Source organism: Bos taurus, chromosome 2 (genome assembly GCF_002263795.3).
Source record: "Bos taurus isolate L1 Dominette 01449 registration number 42190680 breed Hereford chromosome 2, ARS-UCD2.0, whole genome shotgun sequence".
In the NCBI taxonomy this organism is placed as follows: domain Eukaryota; kingdom Metazoa; phylum Chordata; class Mammalia; order Artiodactyla; family Bovidae; genus Bos; species Bos taurus.
This window is the reverse complement of record NC_037329.1, coordinates 7,283,974-7,297,319: the sequence shown is the minus strand read 5'-3', so window position 1 is coordinate 7,297,319 and position 13,346 is coordinate 7,283,974. Positions and strand designations below refer to the sequence as shown.

The window sequence follows — 13,346 nt, the reverse complement described above, 5'->3', positions numbered from 1 at the left end:
TGTGTGTGCTCAAACATTCCATTTTGTCTGACTATTTGCAGTCCCATGGACTGTAGCCCACCAGGCTCCTCTTTTCATGGGGTTCTCCAGGAAAGAATACTGGAGTGGGTTGCCATGCTCTCTTCCAGGAAATCTTTCCCACCCAGGAATCGACCCAAGGACTCTTATGTCTCCTGCAATAGCAGTCAGGTTCTTTACCACTAGCATTGCCTGGGAAGCCCAAAGGATAGGTAGAAGGGGTGTTTATCTATGCAGTCTGACTTAATATTGTCTGAAATGTCATTAATCTGGAATGCCTTTGAATTATGTTATGAGCAAAAAAGTATGGAAGAGTCACTTTGCAGAGAGTTAATTCATTTAATAAAATTACATTGCTCCAAATACCCAGGTTAAAGTAGAGAAAATGGGAATCTTTCCAGCTGTTGAAGAAATGCAAAAGAGAATGCTAATGGCCCAGTGAGTAAATTTTAGAGTTGTCGGCATAAGGCAACCAGAGAGTAAGTAAGGAAATAATATAAGGAAATAATACAAGGAAATAATACATTTTGCCAAATAACTTTCTAACAATACCATAAAACAGACTTTGCTTTGCTTTTTTTTAGTTTTTAGAAAGTAGTTTTTGTTTTGGTGGTTATAAGTTAGGAAACTTATAACCTAACTTATAACTGTCTGAAAAATACAGACAGTCCTTTATTAATGAAGACAAATAACTTTGTACAGTTACAAATGGAACACCACTGGGCTTTCAAATATTACACAGCAGAGTTTGATAAGTAAATTGAATGAATGGATGGATGGATATATTTTAAGAAGACACATGTTACTTCTTTACTAGCTAACTCAAACCTCTCTGCATAATGGTTTTTCCAAAGTACTTTGGTTATCAATAAAATCTACACTTACCACGGATCCAGGCATCAGTCCTACTTGACTTCCAAGTCCAGACTTCTCATCTAACCCAGCCATCTGAGCTGAAAACGGCTGTTAAAGAAATGTGTTGACATTATTTCCACAGTAAAAGATATGTATCAACATAGTTTTTAAACTGAGAAGTGTAGGATCTCTGGGATTCTTAAAGAATGACTCTTTTGAGAATCATTGTAAACTTTTTTTTTTTTTTTCATTGTAAACTTTTGACTTCAAAGCAAGGAAAAAGATTCAAGCTGTTTTCACTGTACGTGTTTTTGAGTGAACAATCTTCCTCATTATGTTGCTTCAAAATAACTACTGCAATGGGCCAAATGCCTGATACTTGATAAAAGCATGGATCATTCTGATAAGCATTTAGCCAGTCTAATCGATTTCAGGTTTGTCTCTTTATTCGCTTTCTTCCCATTGTTAGAGCATGCCAAACATCTGAACAAAACCTAAAGGTGCCTTTAAAACATTTCTCCTAAAGATTTTTCCATTATACCAGACTGCTTTACTTAGATGGTATTCTTTCTTTGTTAGTAGGCAGTAAATTTTAACTGTATTTATATAAGTTGATTAAAATGTTATGATCTTTTTAATGAATGCTGGAATATTCCAAAATTGGTAACAGTTTTACCTTCTCTCCTTCACATCTAAAAATCTCTGGTAACCCAATTGACTAAAACTGTCCATTTTCATTCCAGGAGTTCTATCAATTTCCAGATTTTAATGGGAAAAGAAGATGTGTATTTTTAAAAAATAAATTGGCAATTCCTTCTACAATGAGTTGAAAAGCAAGTGTAAAAATTGTTGTAAAACAAAAATCACATTTCAGGGTTCCATACATTCCCTCATTGCACTTTGCAAGTTGCTCATAAATCTACTCAAAAGTCTGCCACGAAGACTTCAAAGAGGCAGGCATAGAAAGACATTTTATTTTACTTCTGGTAGGAAATTAACACTCAGAGACATAACCAGAATGCATTTTTGATGTCCACTCAGTAGCCCTTTTGCAAGCATCATCTGGATGTGTCATCCTTCCTTGGTGGGAGGACATGACACAGATTCTTTCAGCATTCTGAGCCAAGAGAACAAAAAAGGAGAGAGACGAATTTCTCTTTCCAGTTCACAGTGGGAACAATATTAGTGGCCCTTGCGAATCAACAGAAAGAACAAAATCCCAGTGCCCAGAACTGACATTAAGAAAGATAAACCATTTGAAGCAGCATCTTTAAAAAGTGATATTTTGAATTTTCCAACAATTCCCTGTGGATTTCCTAGTTTTGTTGTTATTCACAGCAGCACTGTGTTCACTTAGCTGCCCTTACAGCTAAAGACCAATATGTGAACTAACACAATTTAAGATCCTAATAATATACCAAAAACTTAATACATTATCTACAGAAGATTTTAAGCAACGCACACCACTCACCCTGCTCATGCCATCCGGTCCTGGGTGAGAGGGATGCCCAGGAGGTCCTGGGGCACCTGGCTGACCAGGAACACCTGGCTCTCCATCGATTCCCTGAGGACCACGAGGCCCCTGGAAAAGTAAGCCAGAAGAAATTAGAACCCATTGCCAAATATGTACCTAGGAGAAAACAAAAGCCACAAACTTCTTGATGGAGGTGAAGTGTTCATTATTTTTTGAAAAAGAGCAATCCAGCCACCCACAGTAATTTCATCAGCTACACCAAAACTGCAGATTTCAGCACTGGTCACAGCCTCTGCCGTCAGGAGAGGACACATTCTGGGTAGGAATTTTACTCTTGATGTGTTAAATTCCCAGTAATCAGCTTTGTTTTTGGAATAATTATAAGAGTGTATTCAGTTTGTCAATATTCTAGAATAAGTTTCCTTACTTGTTTGAGTTTTGCTGTTTAAGGGTATTTAGTCGATTTCTAAATTCACTTAACTGTGTATGTTCCTGCTTAACTTTCCCCCACTTAAGAAAAGAACATTATGGATCTTTGAACAGTGTTTGTGATTTTCATCTAATTTTTTAATGTTTTACATAGTTCCTGGCTCATAGTAGACACTCAGTATATGATTACTACATTTTCGCATTTCAGTTTCTTTAGTATTGGAAGTCTGATATACTTTATTTTCCCTACTACTCCCAAAGGTAGACCAGACCCATGAGAAGCAGAAGGAAAGGCATGGGGACGCAGCCAAGTCTAGTTCTCAAGGAAGTGAGCAATGAGTTACAGCTGCCAAATTCCACCCTCCTCCTAACCCACATTCTGAAGGCAGCTTGGGGAACAGCCACGTCCCCAGTTCTGGAAATGCTCCATCTCCTAACCTCATCATTCCCACAAGTCTTGTTAAGTATTTTCTAGCTTTTTAACACTGGAAATTCATAATAGGACCAAAGAAAGGAAAGGAAGGATCAAAGAACTCAAAACGCAATATGATTTTACTAATTAGAAGTAGGGATCAAAAAAACGTATATATATATATGATGAGTTAAACAGTAAAGGAAGTTTACCATGCCTACACCTGAGACTATCTCTCAGCACACAATAAGCAAACATGAGCTGATACAGTGGAGGGAGGAAGCACAGGACAAGCAGAGTGGGGAGGAGAGGTGGCTTGCAGATGATGGTTTGGGGGAGGGTGGCATAAGAGCTATTCCGAAATTTAATTAATATGTATTCTCATACATTCAAACACTCCTGTTTGACATGTTTACTTCTTGGAGTAGTGGCATAATTAAGCAAATTTATCTATTCAAACAGAAGTAGATAACAGCCTGATAAAAACTCACATTTTGAAAACTGATTTCTCAGAAACTGACTACTCACTCTACTCTTTTTTCATTGTATTACATAATGGAGGCTAATTTTTCATTGCTGCCTAAGACTTCTAGATCATACAAATGTGACACCATGGTCTGGAAATGTATGCTGTCAATGGAGGCATATAAAACGTAGTAGCCTGAACTACTCAGACCACTATGTGTGGAAAACTTAATGTGTTTTTAAAATGTGAAATTGCTAATTAATAATCAGGTATCATTAATACAAAAAAATGAGCTAAAACATTCTTTCTGTTCCCAAAGAGATTTCCAAAGCAAAACCAAAAACTACATTTAGTGTCACTGGGAGTAGAGAGAGGTTTGGGTAATATTAATCCTCAAAAATTGGGTCCTTTCCCCAGCCCTCTGTGATTAAAAATCCTCTTTCAAAGTCTGCTCTGAAGACAGCCCACTTTTTCACTGACTTCATGATGCACTCTATGCCTCCATGATATCTCATCTAAATAGCCTACATGATCTACTTTTATACAAATTGAGGTTAAAATTAATAAAAATCTGTGAAAATCATCCAAAACTAAGTGAGCATAATAAGCAAGACTATAAATGAAAATAAGAAAAAAAGCCTATAATACGTGATATTTTACTGATAAATATTTAAAACAAAAACTATAACTGCAGAAGACATTAAAATACATATTTTCACATTTCCAGGTGTGACGAATCACAAAAGTTTTGAATCAAGGTAAGCATTCTCCCTATAATCATTCTTTCCCCTCCCCCAGGATACTTCACTGTCTCAGGAGACGATCCACAATAACAAGTACTTGTAGATTGTCACTAGGTGGCAACGTTTAAACATTCACAAATAGGAATAATAATGCCCCAAATCAGAAAGAACTTTTTTCACTGATAGTTAGTAATATCACACACACCCACATTATGAAATGTGAGAGTTAGTAATAACTGGTATATTCTCCATTTTACAGATGAGGAAAGAGACCTATAGAGGTTAAGTGACAGGCGCGATTAGAACTCAGCACATCATTGATTGCCGTCCAAACAGGTTGCTAGTTTGTCACTATGAAGTTACCAGGACAGTACACTTAAAACTAAGGATATGTGTGAGCGAGAATCGTGGTGATCACTGGCTAGTAAGGAGGGCTTCATGAGAGGATCTCTGTATCAGTAGTTCCCAATCTTGAGCAATTTGCTCCCCTCCCCACTGCCAGGGAACATTTAGCAGCACCAAGAGATGTGTTACAATTTGTTACATTTGTTACAATTGTATGGGGGGAGCAGGTGTTCCTACTGGCATCTAGAGGGTCCACACCAAGAATGCTGCCAAATTATCCTACAAAACACAAGGAATTATCTGTCCCCAAACATCAGTGGAAAAAACTCTAATACTGGGAAGGATTGGGGGCAGGAAGAGAAGGGGACGACAGAGGATGAGATGGATGGATGGCATCACTGACTCAATGGACGTGAGTCTCAGTGAACTCCGGGAGTTGGTGATGGACAGGGAGGCCTGGCGTGCTGCGATTCATGGGGTCGCAAAGAGTCGGACACGACTGAGCGACTGAATTGAACCGAACTGAACTGAAACATCAGTGGTGTTAAGAGTGAGGAACTGCTCTATTTTATGAGCTTTCTGTAGCGTTCAATGGTAACAAAGGGGAGAAAAGTGGCATCCGTGATAGCACTACCAGCCTATGTCGCGGCATCCACAGCTTTTGTCCAGGTAAGGCTCTTAGGACCAGAGGTAAAACATTCTACCTGTAGGCATTTGTGACATCATGCCAGTATCTTGGAAAAAGTTGTGGTAGGAGTATTCACACCAGAGAAATCAGCAAAAGCTATAGGCATATTTTTTTTTAATAAATCAGTTACTAAACACTTGGCCATCACACCACTGCTTGCTAGGATTAATAGAGAGGAACAGATTTCCTACTTGGGTATCTACCAGAACTGTCTTGCTCAATTCCAAATAAATAATTACTTCTCACTCATTTCAACACACACACACACACACACACACACGCACTTCCCATTGATTATCTCAGACTAAACCAAGACAGGAAAGGGAGCTTATCACATACTAAGTCTAGAAGAGAAGAAAAAGGAAAGAGAATACTAAGAGGAGTGGGGAGTAGATTCATTGAACCCTAACAAGAAATTCTGTAATCCCAACCACGAGTTTCACAGCAGCTTCACCTACACTTAGGACTCAGTTCTATCAATTATTCTGGGCACAAGTACATTGAGCCACAATGTTTCCTGCATGACCCCACCCTCCACCCAGCTGAAGTCATGTTCCACCTGCCTCTGTCATCCCAGACGTCTGGACAGACGTCCGAATATCCACCAACAGGGTTTCAGCTACCAGTGCTGGTGAGGCAGCATGGCAGAACACCATCGAAGAATGGGCTGTGGGATAATCGGAAACCAGCTTTACTGCCCACCTACATGGCTATGACCTGCTTCCTTGGGACCACTGCCATTTACCTGCATGCCTGCAAATACTTTCCATAACTTCAGCTGCAGTTTGGAAAAAGTACTGGCATCATCCCCTTCTTGGTAAAATGAGTAGAAGCGAAAAACAGTATCAAAGATGAAACCAGGGGCAAGGGTTCTTAGTAACATGATCTAGAATGTGTTTTTTTTTTTTCCTTACTTATATTTTTAAGGTGGTCTGTTGCTTCCTTGCTCATCTATTTTTCCCATTTAGATATGGATAAGTACATATTTGGAAGGTTAAAACCCATAGAAAGTTACATCATAGTAGCTATCATCATTAGACAGAAAATTAAACAGCATAAATTTTTCAGATTGAAACATAGGATAATGATAGATTTATCTGAATCTATTTTTGATATACAAATTCATCTAAGTATTTGGTATTGATATATAAAAGACAAATTTTGAGGGTGAGATATAAAAAAGAAAAATGATTGCTATAATAGGACTTCTTAATAAGAGAAAACATTTAGCATGTATTATATAATAATCTCATGGCTTATCTCAAGAACATAGAGTTGATTATTTAAATTTAAAGATATTCCCTATGGTAATGAATTTGTTGATGTTTAAAATTACTTCTTTGATAGCTCTGCAGCAGCTGCCCAATGAAAAAGGCAGCATTACTTGGGAAATAAATTCATTACAGAACCACTTGAAAGAAAATTTTGTCCTCTAATAATTTCTTTTTCTTTTATCCAATTTGGTTATTCCTAGAGCAACCACAGATCACACAACTTGGGTGTTTTCTCTCAAGGATGCACTGTTGGCACGGTTTACTTCTGAAAACAATATGAGGTATTCATTATGTTTCCTTAGATTCTACTTTAATTTGACCTCATAAAGGACACATGGATATCATCTGTGTTATCTGAGAAGATCATAGGTAATCGTTAGCATGCAATGCTTTCCTCTGAATCAAGATCAATGCACAATCCCTTCATGACCTGAATTCTATGTCAGTTTAATAGAGGTGAGAAAGGACGAAAGTGCCACTGGCTCTCTGCTGCATCCACGGAACTTGGCATTGATGGGCTTACTTGTTCAAGTTCACAAAAAGGGAGCTCCGCTGTCAACTTACAGGTTTTCCTTTGGGGCCTCTCTCTCCTCTCGGTCCTTGTGATCCTGGTGGTCCCTAAAACAGAAAATGATGGTTATGTCTGTAAAACATGTATACTTCAGATAATTTTGCTTTAAAGGTTACTGATATAAGAAAACTGGAAAACAGAAATATCATCTATTTTAAAATTTCAGCTGAAGACTACAGAAAATAAAGCCATGTATGTATAAAAGTTCTGTGTAATCAGAAAGGCTGTTTATTTTCACACTGAAGCTTAAAGACCTGTAAAGAAGTACATATAACAACGTGGTACCCAATGAATTGTGTAAATTAGTTTGAACAATAATTGTAAATTTGCAATGATCATTTTTTTTTTTTGCTCTCTTGTCTTAGACACAAAAACTTACAATTCAAATTTTGAGAACTACATTATTGTCCAAGCTCCAAATTTTCAATTTCTCTGAAGAAAGGTATGAATTCATGTTGGTACACAATGCCCCAAACTATTGATCGCTATTCAAGTTGCTGATGAAAGCAATGGCAAAAAAAGCTTATTCTGCTCCTACCTTGTGTGCCTTCAAGTATCCAGTGTCATTTTTTAACTTTGCCTCGTCTCCACTGTACATTTAAAACCCACCAAGAATTTTCCAAATGGTAACTGCAACTGCAGTTATTTTTCCATTAAAATAACAAATGATTATTATATTTCAAAACTGGCATTTTGTGCCTATATCTTAAATTAACTTTTTTCCCCAGAAAATGGCAGTTGCCAGGAGAATTTTATTTCTCTTCAAAAGAGTTTCAACTGAGTTATAAAAATTTGATTGTGCATTTACTCAGTCCAAAGCACAATCTTTTGTTTAAAAGCAAATGCTTCAGAATGACTACAGCAGGTCTGTTGAAGTGTATCAGTATTTCACTTACATTGACCTAATGTGCTTTAAAATTTACAGGAGTGTGTGTGTGTGTGTGTGTGTGTGTGTTACTCATCTGGCTACCTGTGAATGCTACCACTAATCCAAACCTGAAATCGGTAGTCTTTTATGCTAAACCAGAAATATGCCATTCTGATGTATACCTTCTCAAACTCTACTGTAATATTTACTGTTATATCAATCTAATGCATATTAATATATTGTTATATAATGTAATAGAAAATATTACAATAGAATATATCAGAAATATATCAATAATATCAAATTCTATTGATTTAATTTTAATAACAGATGGAATTAACAGTTTATTTCATGAAATAGATAAAAGTAGTCTATCCTTAATCATTGTCAACAAGACTAATATACCCTAATTTCAATGAGTACAGTTAACCTAAATCAGATCAGATCAGTTCAGTCGCTCAGTCATGTCCGACTCTTTGCGACCCCATGAATCGCAGCACACCAAGCCTTCCTGTCCATCACCAACTCCTGGAGTTCACTGAGACTCACGTCCATCGAGTAAGTGATGCCATCCAGCCATCTCATCCTCTGCCATCCCCTTCTCCTCCTGCTCCCAATCCCTCCCAGCATCAGAGTCTTTTCCAATGAGTCAACTCTTGGCATGAGGTGGCCAAAGTACTGGAGTTTCAGCTTTAGCATCATTCCTTCCAAAGAAATCCCAGGGCTGATCTCCTTTAGAATGGACTGGTTGGATCTCCTTGCAGTCCAAGGGACTCTCAAGAGTCTTCTCCAACATCACAGTTCAAATGCATCAATTCTTCAGCGCTCAGCCTTCTTCACAGTCCAACTCTCACATCCATACATGACCACTGGAAAAACCATAGCCTTGACTAGACAGAACTTTGTTGGCAAAGTAATGTCTCTGCTTTTGAATATGCTATCTAGGTTGGTCATAACTTTCCTTCCAAGGAGTAAGCGTCTTTTAATTTCATGGATGCAGTCACCATCTGCAGTGATTTTGGAGCCCAGAAAAATAAAGTCTGACACTGTTTCCCCTGTTTCCCCATCTATTTCCCATGAAGTGGTAAGGTTCATCAATTTCATTCACTGCTGCAAAGAAATGTTTAAGTTGTTTCAAAACAAAATGTTTCAAGAAACCAAGCACATCATTGTTTTCTAATCTATTGTCTTTTCTTGGACATAATATCCATAAAGATTCAGTATCTCAAAGCATTTCAAGAATACCACGAATACTGGAGGCAACTACTTACTGCAGGTCCTGGACGTCCACGTATGCCTGTCACCTAAACAACAGACGAGAGAACACAGAGACAAAGTTTCAAGAGTTTTAGAAGCTCAATAGTCAAATGTATAAGAAGAACAAAAGGCCCGGCTATAATTTTAGAACAAATGGATGTTAACAATTGGTGCTTGTTCCCTCCCCAACTTTCTTCTAAGGCTAAGACATTAATTTAAATTCTAATGCAAGGAGGCAGCACTGGTATAGTGATTAAGAGCCAATGCTGGATCCAGGAAACCTGCGTTCAAATCCTAACTCCAACCCTTACCAATTGTATGACCTTGAGCTAATTAATTATCCTCTCTGTATTTAAGATTCCTCTTCTGTAAAATGGTGATAATGATTATGAAATTAACTCCCTCTCAGAGTTGTTGTGAAGACAAACAAATAAATATGTAGGAAGTGCTTAATACAGTACCTTAGGCATTGTGCTTTTAAATGAACACAAACAATATGGATGGTTTCACCTTTTAGGTGATCTTTGTTAAAAACAAGTCAATTTAAAAGCAAAGCAAAAATGCAAATATTGTCAAACAAATCAACATGCTCTACTTTTGTCTTAACAAAATGATAACTCCTTTAAAAGCAAGGAGAATAGTGAAGAACTTTCATCCTATATAATGATATACTTTATGATCATCTCCAAGTCTAAATAACTCTTAAGAACTCTATACACTATGGACTTTACATCATGATAATAACATATTTCCAAAACTGTGGCACATTAAATCATGCCTCTCCATTTGGATGATATAGCTAAATATACTATAAAAATATACATCTTAATTATCACTGTATATTCACATACAATATATTTAATTTTGTAAATCTTGATTTACACCTTTAGTCATGGGACAATAAATAAATAAAAGTCAGGAAAAATAAACATAAAATATCATATTAAATTAAGCATTGATTTATTTTATTTTGCTTGTTTTATACTAAAAGTTTGGTTATAAAATAATTAAATTCCCTATTTTTGAAAGTATGTATATAAGCAATAATATACAACGATGCTATAACTAAGTTTATCAAAGGTACATGAAAACGTATATACATGTATACTTACAACAGGTACTAATCCTGGTTCTCCCTTTTGTCCCTATAAAGTAAAAAAAAAAAATTCAATTAGCAAAATATAGTGGCTTATTGAGCATTAACATGTTATACCAAAATATTCCATGTAAACAATGGAAATTTGTAAGAAAGGTAAAAAATGAAATGAGAAAAAGGTTAACAATCAATTTTAGAATATTAGTCAGGTCTTATTCATGAAAAAAACACTACTTCTCTCAAAAACATGAAAATAAAATTAATCCACTGTGTGAAATGTGTAAAGTTTCCGTTCAGTTTTTACAGCAATCAGACCCAAAGAGATGATTAGAAATGCCACTGGTGGTACAGTGGATGGGAGTCCACCTGTCAATGCAGGGGACACAGGTTTGATCCCTGGCCCAGAAGGGTCCTCCTGCCACGGAGCAACTAAGCTCGTGCACCGCAACTACTGAGCCCGCGAGCGGCAGCTACTGAGACTGAGCACCTCGAGCCCACGCTCTGCAGCAAGAAGCCACTGCAGTGAGACCGTGCACCTCAACTAGAGAGCAGCCCCACTTGCCGCAACCAGAGAAAAGCCAGTGCGCGGCAATGAAGACACAGCGCAACCAAAAATAACAAATAAGTATTTTTTTTAAAGAATAAGAAATATAATTAAAAACAAAGAAATGCTTGTGATTAAAAAATTTAAAGTCAAAGTACCACAGGAAAAACCACCCAAAGACTGAAAGCACAAAGGAAAATCCAGATATATGTATATATTTGAACTCTCACACTCATATTACATGCCATTTAGTTTTTAGTAACTTATCAGATGCCAATCCTAAAACACCTGCCATTGTTTTCTTTTTTATACTCATGGGAAAAAGTGAAGGTGAAAGTGAAGTCGCTCAGTCGTGTCCGACTCTTTGTGACCCCGTGGACTGTAGCCTGCCAGGCTCCTCCGTCCATGGGATTCTCCAGGCAAGAATACTGGAGTGGGGTGCCATTTCCTTCTCCAGGGGATCTTCCCAACCCAGGGATCAAACCCAGGTCTCCCAGGTTGCAGGTAGACACTTTAACCTCTGAACCCCCAGGGAAGCCCATGGAAGACTATGAGAAATAACAAGAGATATGTGATCGTCTTTTAAAGAAAAAAAGGAAAGAAAAGAAAAGACATAATGATATTAGGTAATTCTCAATATCTGAGGAAAACCTAGAAAAATTATTATTTGAACAGGAAAATAAAAAATAACAAAAGAAACTATCATAACTCAAAGTAAATAAAGCATAATTTGCTTTTATCTTTATCTTAACACCATCTTTGCATCTATATCTTAACACCACAGATATACATGGAATTTCTTTTGATTCTTGGAACTTTAGATTTTCAAAAATTGTATTCTTATAGCATGATGTCAAGTATGTTGTTTAAATAACATTGGTTGAATTATATCTTTATATACCTCTACTGTGAACTCCCCCAGTGGCTCAGATGGTAAAGAATCTGACTGCAGTGTGGGAGACCCAGGTTCAATCCCTGGGTCGGGAAGATCCCCTGGAGAAAAGAATGGCAACCCACTCCAGTACTCTTGCCTGGAGAATTCCATGGACAGAGAAGCCTGGTGGGCTACAGTTCACGGGATCACAGAGAGTCGGACAAGACTGAGCGACTAATACACACATGCCTCTAATTCACTTGTATCATTTATTTCAGTATTTATCTTCCAACAGATATTGGTCTCCCCAAGGTAATGATTATCTACTTTATACTCTCAGTTGGGCACACAGAAGTTCTCAGTAAAATTAATATAGTAATTATCATTAATACACTATAAAAATGCTTTTTCCCAGGTAATTATAGAGAATGAATGCATTAGGAATTATATCCAAACTATAGGAAAAACAAGGGTAATGAATTCTATTTTATTTAACTTCTCCTTTTCATATACACTGTCTTTACATTTGTTTATAAAAATAATAGGAGTTACTAGTAAGGAATTATGATAATAGAAAATAGAGAGATAAAGTATGTATCATAGTCAATCAGGAGATAATCACTGTTAACATTCTGACAATCTTAGTTTTTCATCATGTACCTGAGTTTTACCTAAACAATGCTTCAATATTTTACTTTTAGATTTTGTCTTCATTTAAAAAATTATTTTACAATCTTGATAGTCTTAATCATGGACTCAATGACAGAATAATACCCTGATCATACTTGCTGATTCTAACGCTGAGGTAGCTAATACTCAGGAAGTCAGGAATAAATTGAGAATTCAGAAGTATTGTAAATGGCTCTACAGAGACAGGAGCATCCCTCAAGGCAGAACACAAGAGACTGAAAAACACCCACGAAAAGACTAGAGGAAGAGGGGCCAACACATGGGAGCAGCAAAGCAGAAAAGCTTATCTCTGCATTCTCCCTCTGCTAACTTCTAGACTAGATCTTTCCATTTTTAACATGAAAGTAATACAAATTAACCTTTTAAGAGTTTAAAAAAACTTTCTTTGAAATGTCAAGAAAATTTTACTTTTTCGGAGAGGGTATGTAAATCTGTGTCTAATAAATAAAGGACTCTAGTGGCTCAGATGGTAAAGAATCCACCTGCAATGAGGGAGACCTGGGTTCGATCCCTGGGTTGGGAAGATCCCGTGGAGGAGGGCATGGCAGCCCACTCCAGTATTCATGGAGAATCCCATGAACCAAGGAGCCTGCAGGCCACAGTACATGGGGTCGCAGAGTTGGACACGACTGAGTAACTACACACACACATACATGAGAATAATTCCTTTTTGGAACAAGTCTAGAAATATAAGTAAAAAGGGAGGAGAAATTATTTCAGCCAAAATTAGAAAAATGAGCCT

The 13,346-nt window shown here is 37.1% G+C and overlaps 1 protein-coding gene across 1 annotated transcript in view; it reads right to left on the bottom strand.

Annotated features, from left to right (window-relative positions):
• COL5A2 (collagen type V alpha 2 chain) overlaps positions 1-12,697 on the bottom strand; it is a 74,191-nt gene extending 61,494 nt beyond the window's left edge. Inside the window, exons 1-6 of the mRNA XM_059880313.1 lie at positions 12,689-12,697; positions 10,513-10,545; positions 9,415-9,447; positions 7,269-7,322; positions 2,345-2,455; positions 904-981 (exon numbers count right to left, since the gene is read on the bottom strand). Coding sequence (XP_059736296.1) covers positions 904-981; positions 2,345-2,455; positions 7,269-7,322; positions 9,415-9,447; positions 10,513-10,545; positions 12,689-12,697 — 318 coding nt within the window. The remainder of the gene's footprint in view (positions 1-903; positions 982-2,344; positions 2,456-7,268; positions 7,323-9,414; positions 9,448-10,512; positions 10,546-12,688) is intronic.
• Positions 12,698-13,346: the final 649 nt, after the last annotated feature.